This window comes from Mesocricetus auratus, unplaced genomic scaffold (genome assembly GCF_017639785.1).
Source record: "Mesocricetus auratus isolate SY011 unplaced genomic scaffold, BCM_Maur_2.0 Super-Scaffold_100003, whole genome shotgun sequence".
NCBI classification, from domain to species: domain Eukaryota; kingdom Metazoa; phylum Chordata; class Mammalia; order Rodentia; family Cricetidae; genus Mesocricetus; species Mesocricetus auratus.
In genome coordinates this window covers 71,865,865-71,885,424 of record NW_024429188.1, presented here as the reverse complement: position 1 = coordinate 71,885,424, position 19,560 = coordinate 71,865,865, and the positions used below count along the sequence as shown (strand labels likewise).

General features: G+C 43.3%; 1 protein-coding gene across 3 annotated transcripts in view; it reads left to right on the top strand.

Moving 5' to 3' along the window:
• The first annotated feature begins 5,922 nt into the window (after positions 1 to 5,922).
• The window catches only part of Trmt2b (tRNA methyltransferase 2 homolog B), a 46,171-nt gene continuing 32,533 nt past the window's right edge, over positions 5,923 to 19,560 (top strand). The window contains exons 1-6 of one of the 3 annotated variants that reach the window (XM_040744373.1): positions 5,923 to 6,063; positions 13,136 to 13,203; positions 14,260 to 14,500; positions 15,530 to 15,584; positions 17,710 to 17,844; positions 18,640 to 18,739. In XM_040744373.1, the coding sequence (XP_040600307.1) occupies positions 14,280 to 14,500; positions 15,530 to 15,584; positions 17,710 to 17,844; positions 18,640 to 18,739 (511 nt within the window). In that variant the 5' untranslated portion in view covers positions 5,923 to 6,063; positions 13,136 to 13,203; positions 14,260 to 14,279. The remainder of the gene's footprint in view (positions 6,064 to 13,135; positions 13,204 to 14,259; positions 14,501 to 15,529; positions 15,585 to 17,709; positions 17,845 to 18,639; positions 18,740 to 19,560) is intronic. The other 2 variants (XM_040744372.1, XM_040744371.1) reach the window with 2 other exon arrangements.

Here is a 19,560-nt window from a genome sequence, read left to right as displayed (position 1 = left end):
TCCTAGTCCCTCCTATCTAGATTCCCTATAGGCCAGACAATGCTTTATTGACAAATGCACAGGACTTCCCCAACAAATGCGGGTATGAGTTTTTGTATGTGTGTGGGCTCACGTGTGTGTGTGTGTGTGTGTGTGTGTGTGTGTGTGTGTGTGTGTGTGTGTGTGTACATATGTGTGGAGGCTGTGTTATTCTTACTCTGGAAGGGTTTCTTGCCAATTCAGTTAATATAGCTAGCCAGCTTGCCTTGGGGATCTCATGTCTTTCTCCCAAGTGCTATTTTTTTTACATGAGTTTTGGGTATCTAATCTTCAGTCTTTATGCTTACACAGCAAACTTGTTATCCACTGAGCCCTCTCCCCTGATCACTGGGATCACATTGTAAGATGTGTACCATGTGTGAGATACTTGTTACAGACCCAGGGATCCCTGACACCCCCCCCCCACCCTGTCTTGAGATTACAGTTGGGTAGGTGTGAGGATAGGGGTCAGAAATCCATATTTTGTTTCCATTGCCCCAGCTAATTATGGTGCATAATGGCCCTGATAATATTTTTAGAAATTATTATGGCATGTAGTATAGTCTTCTTAGTGATGGTTGCAGTCCCCCTCAGCTTCTAGGTTACTACATGCTGCTGGAGTTCTTCTGGGGAAACAACTCAGGAAAAATTTTTTTCTGTTAGTTTCCCATTGTTATAGGGATCACCTTAAACTGCTCAAGACAGCATTCCAGACCATCCACTATATTTTGGGATCAATCTAATCCTCTAGAAGTTCTTGACTGTGTCAGCATGTTCCCATCTAGCCAGGCCTGCATGCTGATGAGCCCTGAATGGTTCATTCCTGTTGTCTTTCTGAAGCCTTCATCATTCCTAGAGGATATATAGCTTAGGCACTCAAACCTGTTCTCACCCTTTTCCCTGGCCTCTAAAATGATGGCTGCCTTCCTAGAACTACCAATGCTCTGATTGTTGTGTATTTTATTCGGTGAGTCTTACCTTTCCCCTAAATTCAATCTTTGAGGATATGGTATGAATATCTTATCCCTCAGAGCCTCTATCATAGTTCTAGGCATTAGAAAGTGCTGTTGAGTAGAACTTAGCCCAGCCCTGTCAAATAATTTTAATACACGTTTTTAAAAAATATTTAATTTATGCATTTACATTTATGTCTTTGTGAATTTATGTGTACCTCATGCATACAAGGGCATCAGATCTCTGGAACTGGAACTGAAGGCAGTTGTGAGTTGCTAGATATGTGTGCCGGGACCTGAACCTGGGACTTCTGAAAGATCAGTAAGCACTCTTAACCACTGAGCTATCTCTCTAGTACCCCAATAATACATGTACTGCTAAGAATGAGTTCTTTAGCCTCTCACATATCTTTTCTTGCATCAGACTGAGAAGGTTTGAAAATTTTCTAGATATTTCAGTTTGCTGTGATTTTATTTGCTGATAATAAGGTTAAGTAAAAAGGTTATCTTGGTTCCAGTGTTTATCTAATTCAACAATACTTCCTGTCATCCATGACATACCACTTACAAGTTTTCTGCTTGAAGAGTCTAACCTTTACTATAATGTGGGCTATTTTTTTATTCCTCCTACAGATGTAATGGTTTCTCCTTTTCCAAAACAGCATGTTTTATTGTATTAAAGAAATATAAATGGGTTAATGGCTCAATAATTTTATTTTGGCTTCCTTAATCTCCTTTCTCTCTTTACCTCCCTGAAAGGCGGAAGTTCTTTAAAGGACTTTGCTTGGATGTGTGGAGTAGGTGGGGCCACTGAAGGAAGAGCCCTTTCTCTCGTAGTAGACAAGGTGGTGGATTCAGCTCATCCAATATTTATTGAGCTCTTCTGGCTCATCTAGCTCTGTGCACAGCACAACAGAGAACACCAAGATGGGAGGTGACATCTGGGTGGAAGGGCGGGGAAAGGCAAAGGGAACATTTAGGAGGGGGAGAAAGGAGTAGGCTGGCAATCCACATAGGAGGGTACCAGAGAGGAGAAAAGGGAACGAGAGCAAAGGGGAAGTCTCTGGGCTGGGTTTTTTTTTCGAGACACGGTTTCTCTGTATTACTTTGGAGGCTGTCCTGAACTGGTTCAGTAGACCAGGCTGGCCTCGAACTCACAGAGATCTGCCTGCCTCTGCCTCCTGAGTGCTGGGATTAAAGGCGTGTGCCACCAAGCCACCGATGCCCCACCTGGGCAGTTTCTTTTTAGTTAAATTGTTTTCATTTATTTTACATACCAGCCACAGTTTCCTCTCCCTCCCTTCCTCCCATTCCTTCCAGTAACTTCCCACCTACCCCTCCCCATCTGCTCCTCCATCTCCATTCAGAAAGGGGCAGGCCTCCCACGGGAGTCAACACAGCATGGCACCTCAAGTTGAAGCAGGACCAAGTCCTCTCTCCGCATGAAGGCTGGGCAAGGCAATCCTGCTTGGGGATTGGGTTCCCAAAAGTCCCTGGCCTGTTTTTCCGTGATAGCACCATAAGGGCCCAAGAACCACTGCAGCAGTAGTTTGGACTTGGATTTTGAGAGCCTTTAGAGCAATTAGGAGAGCCACAAGTTCACTCAAAAGTAGCTATAATGAGTTTTTGTGTGTGTGCATACACAATATTACTATTTTTATCATCATGCTGAGTATCAAACCCAAACACTTTCTCTGAGCTAAATCCTTAGTCCCTAGAATCTCTCTCTCTCTCTTTCTGTCTCTCTGCCTCTCTCTCTTTCTGTTTCTTTCTTTCTTTCTCTTTCCTCTTTCTTTCTCTTCCTTCCTTTCTCCCTCCCTTTCTCCCTCCCCCCTTTCTTTTTTGTTTTTTTGAGACAAAGTCTTACTATGTAATACTGGCTGTCCTGGAACTCACTACATAGACCAGGCTGGAAATTTGCCTGCTTCTGCCTTCCCAGTGCTGGGACTGAAGGAGTGTGCCACCATATCAGGCTATTTTTTGGGGGTAGATTTACTTGATATTGTATAAATGAATATCATGTGAGTTATGGAAGGTTGCGAGCCACCATGTAGGTCCTCTGCAAGGGCAATAAGTATTCTTATTTTCCCCCCTGAGACAGGATTACTTTGTGTAGATCTGGCTGTACTTGAACTCGCTCTGTAGACCAGGCTTGGCCTGGAACTCACAGAGATCCTCCTGCCTCTGCCTCCCAAGTGCTGGGATTAAAGGTGTGTGCCACCACTGACTGTCCAAGCAATAACTATTCTTGGTCATTGCATTACTCCAGCCCCTGCTTGTATTTTTAAAAAATATTATATGTGTATGAATGTTTTGCATGCATGTATATATGTGCACAATATGTATGTCCAGGGACATCAAAGTTCAGAAAAGGGTGGCAGATCTCCTGTAATTGGACTTATAGACCACTGTGAGCCATTATGTGGGTGCTGGGACCCGAACCCAAGTGCTCTTCAAAAACTGGCAGTGCTCTTAACTACCAAGCCATCTCTCCAGCTCCCTAATGTTTTGAATGATAATAGCTGACAATTATTGTGTGATTGTTGTGTTTGAAGCACTTTCTCTTTCCCAGAATTAACTCATTTAATCTTCATCACAAACACACGAGGTAGACAAAATTATGATTGAGACCTAGGATGGAACAGCTAAATAATTTGCTAAAGTACACATAGCTTTTAAGTATCAGTGTAGCCCTCCCTATTTTTTTTTACAAATAATCTTTATTGTATGTTTATTATAGTAAGTATAAGTTAAAATTTATTTTTATGTTTATTTACTGTGTGTGTAGGATCCCTGCCACAGTGCTTGTATACATCAGAAGACAACTTTTGGGAGTTAGTTCTCTCATTCTCTCCTTCCCCATGTGGGCTTTGGGGATTGAATTCAGGCCATCAGGCTCAGAGGTAAGTGTCTTTATTCAATCTCCCCTCTCACTGACCCAAAGTATAATGTTTTCTTGAGACAGGGTCTCACGTAGTCCAGGCAGACCTTGAACTCACTATAACCCTGAAGTCCTGATCCTCTTGCTTCCACTTCCTGAGTACTTGGATTACAAGTGTGAGCTACCACATCCAGTTTAGTTTCCATGGTACTGGAGATGAAACCCAGGGCCTTGTCCATGCTCGAAATCACTCTGCCATATGCTCCTAGCCCTGGTTTTTGTTGTTGCTGTTTGTTTTTGAGACTAAGTTGTACTCTGTAGTTTAGGCTGCCATATGATTTCCTCCATAGGCCAGGGTGGTCTTCCTCCCACCTCAACCTCCTGTATCACAGGCCAGGTTGGCAGTGTGGCCTTGAGTCTTGGCTTGACTCGGTACTTATTATTGGAGGTACTGGACCTTGTTTCATTCACTCTCTGCGACTGCTATTAGCATTGCAGCGTGCTATACTTTGAATGAAGTGAAACACCAACTAAAATGTGCTTCCTGTGTAAGGTCAATTACATAAGCATAAAGAGTAGCCAAGTGTACAGTGGGAAGGTTTGTAATCTCAATACTTGGGAGCCAAAGGCAGGAACATCAAGAGTTCAAGTCCAGCTTATGCTACATGAGATGCAAACAAAACCACTATTAGATCTCAAACCTGGGACAAATAGCTGAGGTGCCTATTTAACATGTCAGAGTAGGCCTGGCCACCAGCATCCCTCAGTCCTTATCCGTTACAGGGTATGGCTGGCATACCTCACCCACTACCCTGAACTTCTCCAGCCTAGGGGCTGGGCTGCCTTCCCCGATGCCTCTGCCCTATATAATCTAATCATCCTGGTTACCTGACCTTTTCATTTTTTCGTCTACCCTTTACCCTCCTGACCTCTTGGTCTGGTGCTCCCCTCTCCCTATTCCTCACATGGCCCAGCTTAGGGTCATGTCCACTCTGAACTCTCCCAGATGTCCCTGCCTCTGGCTATGCTATCCCTTTTATCTCCAATAAATATCATACCTAGGAGTGGTCACATCCTCCTTTTTATTAGTTATTTTTTCTTTCAACCACCAAAACTCAAACAAGACATTTTCTCCCTATTGTTACATAAAATGGAGGGGGAAGGATTGTCTGAAAAATGCTCTGCCTCACTGTAGGGCCTTTACCATGAGAAAGGACATAATGAAACCACCTTGCCTTTTTTGTCCAAATTTTCCAACTCCTGTATACATGGATGTTTGAAATTCTTTTGAAAATGTTTTATGCTGGGTGTGTAATCCCAAAACTCCGTAAATTTACATAGTGAGTTACAGGTCAGCCAGGGGTGCATAGTGAGTCCCTGCCTCAAATTTTAATTAATTGATTAATCAATCGTGTGTGTGGTGTGTGTGTGTGCGTGTGCGTGCGTGTGCGTGCGTGTGTGTGTGTGTGTGTGTGTGTGTGTGTGTGTGTGTGTGTGTAGGTTGGAGGACAGCTTGCAGCGGTCCAGGTCCATTCTTTTCTTCCACTAGGAGCATCCGGGGATGGAACTAAGGTGTCAGGTTTGGCAGCAAGCTCCTTCTTTGCAGGGTGAGATATATGGCTGAGCCGGTAAAAAGAGCTTGCTGCCAAATCTGATGGACTGAGTTCGATCCCAGAGATCTACAGAGTAGAAAGAAATGATGTTAGCAAGTCGTCCTGTGACCTCCACACATGGGTGATGGCACATGTGAGTTAAACAAGTACGTATAATTTTAAAAATTAAGAACAGAAAAATATTCTTTGGGTTGAAAGAATTCAAGCTTAGCATCGCTGGATGGGCAATACCATTAACAAGGCGATGTGAATTTCTTCCGGATTTTCTTCCTAGGCTTACCCAGATAACTATTCGAGGAGAAAAGAGCGGCGGTAGGTGGGGTCCCAGAGAGGAACTTGGAAAAAAAGTCCCGCAGGTGGCTGAGACAGGAGCACTTCCTTGGAAAGGCGCGGTAGGGTTGGCCAGATTGGGCGGCGTGCTAGCGGGAGGAGGAGCCCCGCAGCGCTGGGAGGAGCCGGGACAGGCGAGCCGGAGCGCCGCGCACCAGGAAGTGACTAGCCCCCATGACCTCCCGCCCCCAGCGCCATCCGCTGGCCTTTTGGTTTGTCACTGCACGTCCGTGGGAGGCTTTAGTGACTCCGAAGGAAGGAGTGGTGGGTAAGTAGCCTGGAAGACACAATTTTAGGAGAACCGTTTCCTGTGCCCAAGTGTCGGGTTTGGGACTGGAAAGAGGCAGCTCGGGCTGGGGATTCCACCCAGGGTGGCTGTGCAAGATTGTGGCCAGCCTAGAGTCTACCTTCACAGTTCCCCCATCCCTCCCCTAGCTCAACCCTGCAACCTGCCTACAGTTGGTGGGTTTGTGGTGGCGGGTTCTAGCATCTGTCTGCTAACTCAGTTAACATTTCCCATTGCTGTGGTAAAATACCCCGATAAAAGCAGCTTTAGGGGAGAAAGGGTTTATTAGGCTTACAATCGCAGCTTCCAGCAAATTCGTTACGAACAAGTCAAGACAGGAACTTGAAGCGGCTAGTCACACCCACAACCAATGGCACAGAGAAAATGAATGCATATATGCTTTATACAGTGTTCTGCAGTCCAGGACTGAAACCCAGAGATAGTGCCTAGGGTAAGCTGGGTCTTTCCACAACAATTCACATAATCAAGACAAACTTCTCTCACTTCGTCCACAGGCCAACTTGATCTAGTTTATCCCTCTTAGATAGCTATACCTACATGTTCTCCTCCCAGGTGTAGTCTTGACAGTTAAAACGAACCATCACACACACCTTATGGACGCTTGTGGGACAGACTTACTCAGAGAGGCCTGGCTAGGGAAGGATGTACCTGGGTGCATGTGGTTTGCTATGGAACACATTAGTAAATGAATTTCTCCTCTGCTTTAGTCGGTAATCCTGGCTGGGGGTCCAGCCAATGGAAGGGCAGGTAATCATAGCTCCTACTTACGGGTGGGTGAATATTTTGCTTCAAAGGATCTTCAGCTCTATGAGGCTTAGACATTTCAGGTTGTCTCTGACTTGAACTTCTGAGCACTGGAGGTAGATTACCCATTGAAGCTTAGGAAAGCAGATGTAACTCTAGGAGGTTCCTATAAACTCTTGGATGTTCCAGTGAATAATCCCAAGGCAGGAACAGAGAAGTGTTTCTCTCTCTCTCTCTCTCTCTCTCTCTCTCTCTCTCTCTCTCTCTCTCTCTCTCTCTCTCTCTCTCTCTCTCAGAGCTTTTTCTCCCTCACATAGACATTATCAGTATTTATTGTTAAAACTACTCACATACAAAACCAACTCACATACAATCAGTATTTATATTTAAAACAAAAAATATTCGAGAAGGAAACAATTTTTTTCTGTTTATCAGTTACCTTCTGTGGCATTAAAAAAAAACAAAGAAAATCGAACTTACCTTGATGGGTATTGCTGGCATGCCCTGAAGAGTATATTTAGCTACAAAAATTACTAATACAGTAAAAGACTCTTTACTACAAATGCTGAAAAAGCTGGAGTCTGATATTTTTTGTTATTTCTGAGATCATGTTTTAATAGCCCAGGCTAACCTCAGGCTCTTGAGTATCATGTTTCAGTTCTAGGATTAGAAGCACAAGCTACCATGCCCAGTTTTTTTTTCTTTCATAAATAAGTCTGAAATTTGTTTTCATTTACTTTTTTGAGATTAGGGTCTCACTATAGAGCCCTGACTGGCCTGGCTTTGCACATTTGATTCTCCATCCCCTGATTCCCAAGGGCAAAGGCTGGAGTTATAGGTGTGTACAACATGTCTGGTACTGAGAATGAAATCCAGGCTTCCTACATGCTAGGCAGGCACTCCACCAACTGGGCTACACCCCAGCCTTCATCCTTTATGCTTTACATCCCGCTTCTTTCCTGATTTCTTCTTCTCACTGGCCTTTGCCATTTCCATGTCAAATATATACATTTCTCTCTCCTTGATGATCATAGGCCACACAGTTTTGGTAATAGTTTTTGTCAGGGAGTAATTCTCTCTCCACACCCCAGCAGGCAGTCATTCAGAGGGTCAGGCAAGTTTGTGTGTGTGTCTTATTTTTTTTTAATTTTTCATATTTCTGTATCTAGCCTCACAATACCTACCTCCCCAGTTGGTAGGTTGTAGACATTGAGTCACAGAGAAGTCCAGTGATCCAAGTGGCATGCTTTGAATCATGGGCTGTTGAACATCTGCTGTATGAGGCACAATTCTGGGTACTTCATGTATATAAGCTCATTAACTGGTTTTTTTTCTTCTTTGAGACAGGGTCTTTCTGTAGAGCCCCTGCTATTCTGGAATATGTAGACCAGGCTGGCCTCAAACTCACAGAGATCTGCCTGCCTCTGTCTCTCAATTGCTGGGATTCAAGGCATGCACCACTACTGCCCAGCTCATTTAATTCTTACCACAGCCCTGAAAGGTAGGGGTTATTAGTCCTGTTTTTATAGGTGGGGGTCTGACATTCACTGTGCTTAGTTAACCTGTCCAAAGCCACATAGATAGGAAGAAGTAGACCCTGGGTTAAGATATGGGTACAGAGCCTATTAACATTTAGACTATTTATTTGTTTTTATTTATGTGTATATGGGTCTCCCTGAATGTATGTCTATGCATCACAAGTGTTTGTGGTGTCTGTGGAGGCTACAATCAGGTATTGGATCCTCTGGAACTGGAGTAACAGATGATTGTAAGCCAACATGTGAGTGCTGGGAATCAAACTTGGTTCCTCTGCAAGAGCAATAAGTGCTCTTAACCACTGGGCCATCTTTCCTGCCCCTATTAAAACTTAAAAATAAAATTATCTTACGAACTGGCGAGTTCCCTGTGGGGTTTTCATACATCCATAGTTTCCCTATTTCCCTTCATCCTGTCCCTGCTTAAACCCTTCAACCTTCAGTATTCTCCTTTCTGCTTTCCTATCATGTGTGTTTTATTGCCCTCCCCATTTTTCTCCTTTAAAGTCTCTTATGAGCCCCTTTCTGGTTTCCTATTCTCTGTCCTCCCACATAAATACTCATATATTAAATATTAGAAGCTGGAGTCTGAACATGAGAGAACATGGGATGCTTGTCTTTCTGAGTCATGGTTACCCCTCCCTCCCTCCCTCCCTCCCTCCCTCCCTCCCTCCCTCCCTCCCTCCCTCCCTCCCTCCCTTCCTCCCTCTTTCTTCAGACAAGGTCTCTCTGCATACATAGCCCTGGCTGTCTGGAACTCACTACATATACTAGACTGGCCTTGAATTTACCGAGGTCCATCTACCTGCCTCTGCATCCTGAGTGCTGGGATTAAAGATGTGCACCACCATTTTTGGCTCTCAAACTTCCTAATATATTGCAATACCATCCATTTTCTTGCAAACTTATTTGTTTATGGCTAATAAAAATTGATTGTGCATATGTAACACAAATGTTACATACTCATCAGTTGATGGGTGTGTTAGGTTGCCTCCATTTCCTGGCTGTGTTGACTAGAGCAGCAATCAACATGGATGTGCAGGTGTCTTTATGATAGGTTGCAGAGTCCTTTGTCTGTATAACCAGAAATGGAATGGTTGGATCTAACGTTAATTCTGTTTTTAGTGTTTTGATAAATCTGCCTACTAATTTCCATAATAACTTCATCAGTCTACAGCCCCATCAACTGTGAATAAAGGTTCCCATTTCCCAATATCTTTGTAAACATTTGTTGCCATTTGTTTTCTTGATGATAGCCATTCAGACTGGGGTGACATGGAATCACAAAGTAGTTTTAATCTCTATTTGTTTTCTTGTTTATTGTTAAGATTTTCTCACGCTGTTCTGTAGGCTGCCTCTCCATTTTGCTTTTGCTGCACAGAAACTTTTTATTTTCATGAGCCTCCATTACTCAACTATTGCTGTATTTTCTGAGCAACTGGTGTCCTGTTCAACAAGTGCCCTGTTCCGAAAGTTCTAGCCTTCAGGATGGTTTTGAAGTTTTATACTGTAGTTTTTTTGTTTGTTTTTTTGGTTTTTGTTTTTTGGTGTTGGAGTTTTTTGCTGTAGTTGTTTTAGGTTTTTGTTTGTTTGAGATTGGGTTCCTCTGTGTGACTCTGGCTGTCCTGGAACTGACTCTGTAGACCAGGCTGGCCTTAAACTCAGAGATCTGCTGCCTCTGCCTCATGAGTTCTGGGATTAAAGGCGCGTGCCACTAGGCTGAGCTTGTTTTAGGTTTTATGTTGAGGTTCTTGATTCATTTGGAGTTGAGTTTTCTGCAGGGTGATCGATAAGGATCTAGTTTCATTCTTCTACACATAGCTACCCAGCTCTTCCAGTGATGTTTGTTGAGGACTTTTTTTTTTGCAGTGTTAAGAACTGAACTAATAGCTTTCCTGTCACTGACTTAACACTCTAAGCCTTTCTTCTTTTCCTTTCCTTTTTTTTTTTCTGCTGACAGGAATTGAGCCCAAGGCTTTGTCCATACTAGTCAAGCGCTCTACCTTTAAGCTATGTCACCCCAGCTTTTAAAGCCTATGTTCTTCTTTTAAATTTTAGATTTATGTTATGTATATGAGTGTTTTGTCTGCATGTATGTATGTATACCCCAAGCATGTCTGATGTCCATGGAGGTCAGAAGTGGGCGTTGGATCCCCTGGAACTGAAATTTCGATGATTGGGAGCCACCATGTGGGTACTGGGATTCAAATCTGGGTTCTTTGGAAGAACAAGTGCTTTTCACCACAGACACCTCTCTAGACCCAGAGCATATGTTCTTTAATATGACATTGCCGTTTATGGATGTCAATAGATGGAGAATGCTATTGTTAACGTCTGAACTGTGGAACAGCTTAAATATATCTTGTTAACATTTGAAATTCCTTCCCATACTCAAATAATGCCATCAACAAAACCCAAGTTAGAGGTTGATGGCTGAAGGTAACTTTATTAGCAGAATCAATAGGTTGTCATGTCAAGTTCATTCACATATTCTGTGATCCTTAAGAGCAGTGCTCCACTAGGCATGGTGGCACAGGCCTCTAGGCCCAGCAACTCAAGAGCTTAAGGCAGGAGAATCAAAAGAGCAAGACCTAACTGAGCTACACAGTAAGTTCGAGGCCAGCTTGGGCAGCTTATTTAGACCCTGTCTCAAGATAAAAAGTAAAAAGAGCTGGTGATCCAGCATAGTGGCAGGCTGCTGGCCTAGCATAGACAGTAGGCTCAGTGGCCAGTACTGTTAGAAAAGACAGAAAAAGGAAAGATGCTTATGGAGCAATGGCTAGATGTCTTGTTTATTTTCTGTTGCTGTGGTAGACTCTACTGCCAAGCCTCTTGGGGGGAGAAAAGGTTTATTTCAGCTTATAGCTTGTTGTCCATCACTGAGGGAATTCAGGGCAGGAACTCTAGGAAGGAACCTGAAGGCAGGAACTGAAGCCGCTGCCTTCCCAGGGTTCTTTTACAACCCAGTACCACCCACCCAGGGATGGCACCACCCCCAGTGGACTGGGCCCTCCCACATCAATCATCAATCAAGAGAATGCTCCCCAGGTTTCCCTGCAGGCCAGTCCAATGGAGGCATTTTCTCAATTGAGATTCCTCTTCCCAGATGACCCTAGCTGTGTCAAGCTGACGGAAAAACTAACGAGCACACACCCTAAGGTAAATAGAAGGAAAGTCCTGTAATGGAGGAAGAGGGATTCTTCAGAACACTCTGATCCAGGCATTGATGGATACAGGGCCTTCCACCGTGTTCTGAGAGTCACACTTCTTAACTCTTGTAGAAAGTGTCCTTGGAGTCATTTGTTTGATTCCTTTCTGCTGCTCTACGTCTGTGTTGCCTCCCCCATTCAGTTCCATGATATCCTTAAATGCATTGTGACAGTAATAACACCGAAGAGCTTTTGCCAGTTACTGGGCACTGTGCTTGGAGCTTTACAGACGTCATCTCTCTTTAATCTTCAGTTGAGTACTTTTTAATGTAGTGTGGGGCTTTGGATTTAGGGCCTTGTACCGGCCAGGAAGTGCTGTGTCATTGATCTACTCCCCCAACAGTACGTTTTATTTTTATTAATCATCTTTACCTAGCTCTTATAGGTACTATGTGAGTATCATTATGATGTTTCTCTGTTTTACAGATGAAAGAAATGTCAGAGGAATGACTAACCTGCTAGAAGCCATCTAGCTAGTATTAGAAGCAGCAGACAGCCCAAGCCCATTCTGTCATCCTGTACTCCTTCCTGAAGGCCCAAAGCTTTCATTTGTCCCTGCTGTGTGACTCTTCCCAGTCTTTCCCTTCTGTGCCTCAGACGTTCTGGCTGTGCCAGCCCCTGCCTCACAGACCCTCCTTTGGCCTCTGTAGCTCCATGGGTGCTGTTTCTCCTTCTTTTTTTCCTTTTCCTTTTTTATCCTTCTATCTCTCTTTTTCCCCATTTCCCCCTCCTCTTTCTTTCTTTCTTCCTTTCTCCCCTTCCTTTCTTTTCTTTTCTTTTTTTTTTCGAGACAAGGTTTCTCTGTATTGTTTTGGAGGCTGTCCTGGAACTCACTCTGTGGACCAGGCTGGCCTTGAACTCACAGAGATCCGCCTGCCTCTGCCTCCTGAGTGCTGGGATTAAAGGCGTGCGCCACCAATGCCTGGCCCCTTCCTTTCTTTTATTCTTTTCTTTCCTTCTTTGTCAGGAACTGATTATGCAGCCCTGGCTTTTGAGAAGCCACTCACTCTCTAGCTCAAGCTGACTTGTCCCTGCCTCCTGAGTGCTCTGGTTACAGATGTGCCACCACCTGGCCTTCTTGGTTCCTCTTCCAGCAGCATCTCCTCTTGCTTTCTTCCGGGTGGAGTCACTGTCCTTTGGTTCCTCTCTGTATTCAGAGTCCTTGTTTTAGCTGATGAATTGTGCTTGCAGAACTGCTCAGACAGACCTTGACTTCTCTGTACAAGACCTGTCTGGTCTAAGAAGCCTTGCTTGAACATGCATCAGGAACCAAGTTTAGCATATTACTCACTAACATTTTTCCTGGGTCTTCATTTGATCTTCTCAATTAGATGGTAACCTGGTAACCCTTTCAGTACTGCTGTGACATGTTGCTTTGTACATTGTAAGGACTTATTGACTATTGTTTGGTTGACTGGCTGTCGGGTAAGGGGGTAGGACAGGGAGGGAACTGGCTGGAGAAATGTATCCTAGGGAATCTTCATCTCTTTATTTTGGGAGCGGGTTGTTTATTTATTTTAAGCAATCTTTTCTGTTTTTTTATAGATTTATTTATTATGTATACAGTATTCTGCCTGTATACCAGAAAAGGGAACTGGATCTCATTATAGATGGTAAGCCACAATTTGGTTGCTGGGAATTGAACTCAGGACCCCTGGAAGAGTAGTGTTCTTAACCACTGAGCCATCTCTCAAGCCCTGGTTATTTATTTATGCCTTTATTTATTTATTTGTTTATTTATATTCGTGGCACTAGAGATTGAACCAAGGGCCTCATACATTCTAGGAAGGCATTCTACCACTGAGATAGGTCCCTAACCTTCTTTTTTTGAGACAGATGGCCTGAAAATTGCTATGTAAATCAGGCTGGCTGCAAACTCACAGAGATCTGCCTGTCTCTGTCACCCAAGTGCTGGAATTCAATGTCTACACCAGCACACCCAACCTTTTTTTTTTTAAACTTCTCTCTGTTTTTTTGAGACAGAGTCTCACGTAGTCTATGCTGGTCTCAAATGTAATTTACAGCTAAGGATGACCTTAAACTTCTGATATTCCTGCTTCTACTTCTTTTTTTCTGGTTTTTTTTTAGACAGGGTTTCTCCATGGCTTTGGAGGCTGGCCTGGAACTTGCTCTTGTAGACCAGGGTGGTCTCGAATTCACAGAGATCCACCTGCCTCAGCCTCCCGAGTGCTCTCCCGAGTGCTGGGATTAAAGGAGTGCGCCACCAACCCCCGGCCCCCTGCTTCTACTTCTTAAGTGCTGGGAGTTAAACACAGGGCTTTGTGCATGCTAGGCAAATACTCTGCCAACTGAGCTGCATCCCCAGCCTCTTATTATCTTTCAAATTTTGAGATAGGATCTCATTAAGTTAGCCAGGCTAACCTTGAAGTCACTGTGTAGTCTGGATGGGCCTTGAATTTATGATCTTTCTGCCGTAGCCTCCCGAATTGATGAAATTATAGGCATATACTATCAAGTCTGGTTTGAAACTGTGTCTTACATGCCCTAAGTTGTGCTCAAGAGGTATGTTTTACTGAATATTCTGTGCTAGTACTGTGGTTGGTATTGGGGTTCTGTAAGTATTTATAAATGAATGATGGGCTTTATGAATTGTGTTTCAAAATCCACCTTTCAGTGGGTAAATTACAATTTGTGTCTTTGATTGGCAGGCATCAAGAGAAGAGTCCTAATGCCCAACCCAAGATTACTTCTTTCAAGGGTGGGTTTCTTCTCCAACCCAGGACTGCTTCCTTGGTATACTGCAAAACCACCAGATTTTTCACAGTCTTTTTTGGGCAGAGCACATGAGGGAAATTTCACTGGTGTGATAGTTAAGAAGCATCCACGCCAACAAAAATACCAGAAGAAACAAAGACATTTTAGATCACTGCATGACTCCTGGCAAGAGAGGTAAAACTCAAGATGATGCCATTTGTTTTCAGCAAGTAATAATCTCTGGGTCCACTGAAATTCTGACTGATGTGACTAATATTAGTAGTTGCTAATCTGACTAATATGGCATTATAAAGATTCATGAGGTTACTTGAAGTAGTGTGATCAGGGCAATCTTGAGGACTTGTGATAGATAGTAATAGAACTACTTTTGGATTATAGGAAATATTCTTGTCTAGAGTGCATCTTTGTCAGAAAGGAGATTTTAAATTAGGAACATGCTTCTAAAGGTCTATGGAACATGGTGGACACTTGTAATTGCAACAGTCAGGAGGGGGAATCAGGAAGATTCCAAGTCATCCTCAGAGATATAGCAAGTTTGAGGCTGACCTGGGATGCTTGAAGCCCGTCTCCCAAACCAAAGGAAAATAAAAAACAAACTAAAACATTTTTAAAACTAAGAAAATCAAAATCAAAATACTATTCAGGACATGATGGTTCATGCCTTTTATCTCAGTGCTTGGAAGGCAGAAGCAGTCGGCGAGTTCAAGGCCAGCCTGATTTACATACAGAGTTATAGGCCAGCCAGGGCTACATAGTGAGCCCTGTCTCGGAGGTAGAGAGAGAGAATTAAAACTACTATATGAATTGGGCATGAATAGTCCTGTTATAGCCAAACAAGCACGAATATGCCTCATTTTATGCAACAAATATGGTTTTGAAATCAAATTATATTTTAAAAGCATTAAGGAGGTAAGCTTTTTAGAGACTCCTAGAAGTAAAGCTTTTTGTAATATGACTAATTACCACCTAATAAATCTGGATTTTTCTTGTATTGAATTTGCCCATCTGTTCTGCTTTGTAGTAGATATCACCAAAATGGGCTCTTCTCCCAGACTCTCATCTCTTAGGGGCATGAGAATCAGTTGTAGCTTCTGAATTTAAGTAAAACATCAGAGAGACTGGTGACAGGAAGTACTTATGCATAGTGGGTGCTCAGTGCATATTTTAGATAATTAACGGTGTGTCTGAATTATTTTATTCAAGGCTGGCTGATGTGGTGACTCCACTCTGGAGGCTGAGCTATGAAGAACAGCTCAAGGTAGGTGTCTAGCTTGAGTCTTCTCCCCCTACTCCAGCAGAATGGCACTATGGAAAACCTCATTAGAGAGTTCAATCCAGTGACCCTATGGGTGCTTTTGTTTTTGAAGCCAAGTGTCATGTAGCCCAGGCTGGCCTCCCATTTCACTATATAACTAAGGATGACCTCGAACCTTTTGATCCTCCTGCCTCCTGCATTACAGGAGTGCATTATGACACTTAGTTCATACAGTTCCTAGGCTTAAACCTAGGGTTTCACAAATGCCAGACAAGCACTGTGTTAAGGAAACCATGCTCTCAGCCCACCCTGAAGGTCTTTAAATTTGGTTTGCTAATGACTCTGGTGTTTGAATTTGAGGCTAGTTAGTTATAGCTTCTAAACTCTAGACCCATAAATCTAATTGCTGATGATCTTTTTGTTTTTCTTGTCCTTCTTGTATGTATGAGTAATAATATAGTCCAATTTCCCAACACAGGAGCCACCAGTCACATATGTCTGTTCAAATTTAAGTATAGTCAATTTTGCCATAATGCTTGCTTTGAAAACAAATTTGTTCCAGTGGATTGATGTATTAGAGAATAATTTGAGCATAATGCAGATTTCATGTTTGCCAGGAGCAATTTTGTTTATGAGAAAGAAGGAAATTGCACTCACTTGAACTGGGCTGTATAAGAATACATAAAATGTATGTGCATATATGTCAACCATCTACTGGTTCTCTCAATTTTCTGTGGGTCTGTGGGTCTGTGGGTCTGTTGAGAATCATAACTATCCAGTGAGTTTTTTGGCACTTGTGTCCACATACACACAGACACACACACTCTCTCTCTCTCTCTCTCTCTCTCTCTCTCTCTCTCTCTCTCTCTCTCTCTCTCTCTCTCTCTCTCTCTCTCTCTCTCTCTCTCTCTCTCTCATAAGAATGACAAAAAGGTGTACACCTTTCATCCCAGCCCTTGGCAGGCAGAGATAGGTGGCTCTTGAGCTGGAGGTAAGCCCAGTCTTCATAATGTGTTCCAGGCCAGCCAGGGGTACATGGTGAGACTGTCTTAAACGAAAGAGCAGGGGGCTGGAGAGATGACTCAGTGCTTAAGAGCACTTATTGATCTTCCAGATGCCCTGGGCTTAATCCCTAGTCCCCACATGGCAGTTTATAACCATTGGTAATCGTAGTTCCAGGGGAATCTGACACTTTGTTCTGGCCTCCATGGATACTTCACACACGCACACATGCACACAAACACACACACACACACACACACACACACACACACACACACACACACACACACACACACACTGAGTGCATAGATGCACATGCAGGCAAAACACCGAGACACCATAAAATAAAAACAAGCAAATTTAAAAAGATCTGAAAGACCTAAACACAAAGAATGACAGAAGGGAACCAAGGCCCAGATGACAAACAGTTGAAGCACCATGGGTATACTCTGGGAATCTGGAGAAGTCAGGTGATGGCTGTGACCAGTAGAAATAAGAACACAAGGGCAGAGAGGTCAGCTATGGAGAACAAGACCGGCAAGAACAGAACATGCAGTGACCTTCAGAAAGATTGAATTCAAGGTGTTTGGTGCAGGACTCAGGACAAGCTTGAGCAGGGATACTTTGTGAAGGGCTGCCATTAGAACATCATATTAGAATGGCATCCCTCCCTCTGCTTTCTTTCCCGAAAGCTTCTTATCTGTGAATTACCGGATGCATTGTAGAATGCTGTGGGCCTCACTTTATTTCTCCCATGAGCCCTTTCTTTGGCTCCCTAGGCACATTTCCAGTGCTCTATCCACACGTGACTAGTGACTACTGTGTGTGGAGAACATAGCACAGGCAGAACATTTCCATTATAGGACCTTCTACCGGGCAGCACTGACAGCTACTTTAAGTGTTTAATCTTAAAGGTCAGATGAAAAGATGAGCTCACACAGAACTCCCTCTTGACCTTTCCTTAGCATCCTATTAAGTCTTTGTCTGGGCTGTTTTTCCTTCTTCTCCTATCTGCTAAGTGCACAACCCGTGTCTCTTGGAGAGATCCTCTTTTGTCTTCTTTTCTATTCTTTGTAGTGAAAATATAAAATTCTTTGTTGCATTGCATGTTTTCTTTCTGTTGCAGGTGAAATTTGAAGCTCAGAAGAAAATTTTACGAAGACTAGAGTCTTACCTACAGGTGCTCCATGGAGTCAGGGGAACAGTAGCTGCACCCCATTCGGAGGGGCTGCACTGTCACCTCCATCCTATTATACCCTCTGTAAGTCCCCACCTCCCTAGTTCTTTTCTAGTCTGGCCCTGGAATGGCTAATGGTATCAGCATTGTTCACTGGGCACTTACTGGTGATTATCATGCGTCATTTTTGCATTCTTCTGTTTACAATGGCCCTGAGGGATAGGTACTGTCATTTTGTAAATGAAGCTATCAGGGAATACAGAGATTAGGCAATTTACCTAGGGCACACATCTAGAAAGTGTCAGTGCTAATGTTTACATATTCTGGACTGCCTGATACAGAACCCACTTTATCAGTCACTACCATGCTTCCTCCTTAGGCAGATCCAGGCTTTAAAAACCTCCCTAACAGTGCTTTCAACTAGCAGGATTTCATTTATGGCAGAAGTTGGCATACCATGGCCCTTAGACCAAATCTGTCTTTTTGTATTATAGCCTAACTCACCTGTTTGTGTCTGTGGCTGCTTTCGGGGACAGTGTCACAGTTGAGTAGTTTTGACAGGTGCCATGTGCCCTGCAAAGCTGAATCGATTCCAGCTCTTGACAGGTCAGGTTTGCTAGCTCCTGCTTTATGGCAAGATTGGAATTTCTTTTTCAGAGTAGCAAGGAAACTATTGAAAAGCAAACCAACAGCACAGATCAGCAATATGCTGTCAAGAGTGTTTGGATCATTTTAGCCGCAGACTTTCACATGTATCATACCTTCCAAGTCAGCATCATTGGTCCCCATTCAGAGAACATGGCTGCATTCTCTTTCTTGTTGTCCTCTTTGATTTTGTTTGATCTCATGTTCGCCTTTCTTTCCTTCTGTCCTCTTCAGCCTGTCGTCAATGGCTACCGAAATAAGTCCACCTTCTCTGTGAACCAGGGCCCGGACGGCAATCCAAAGACTGTGGGTTACTACCTAGGAACTTGGAGAGGTCAGTTGAAAACAAAACAAAGTGAGAAAAAACAAAACAGTGGCGGAGAAGGGTGTTGTTGGCACGGATAACAGTGTCAATAGGCGTGGAACACACAAAGACCTTAAAGAAAGCTGACTTTGATGCAGCTCATGATCGCAAGGTTGATCTAGGCTAATTCCTGATGATTATAACAGTGATAGTTATCACTGCCCTCGCCTATTCCTCCTCTAAATGCAATTTACCAGATAACCCAGTGAGGGCTTAGAGTCATGTTTCTGTTGTCACTGCTGCCACCTCATTATTGTCATTGTAATCTTTATTTTTGCTCCTGGCCATATTGGGAGCAGTGCCCTCATTATTCGTGAGTCACTATCAATCCCCATGCTCATAGACCTAAAAACTAGAGCTTTCTCTGCTGAACCCATCTTAAAAGAATTGGCAGGGAAAGGGGGGTACACGTGATGGAAATCACAATGGCATTGTCTGAAACTCAGTTCCTGCATCCATTCCCAGATTCCATTCCTGAGCTTTTTATTTCCCCGTTTTCAATAAATCAACTCAAAGCCCCTCATCTGATGTTAGTCATACTGTTTAATATCCTTATGCCTTGAACTATAGTTCTTTGGGACAAGCAGTGCATTTGACTTTTCCCTTCATGTGCTGAATTACATGACTTTATGACGTCAGTGTTCTATTGTTCAGTAATAGAAAAGCAAAGCCCATTGTATTTTATTTCCCTCTTAAAAATCTGAACAAAAAGCAGATATCATCACATATGACACTCATGGTATGAGAGGAAGTGTTTAGGACTAGCTCCATTAAGAATTAGCTGATGAACG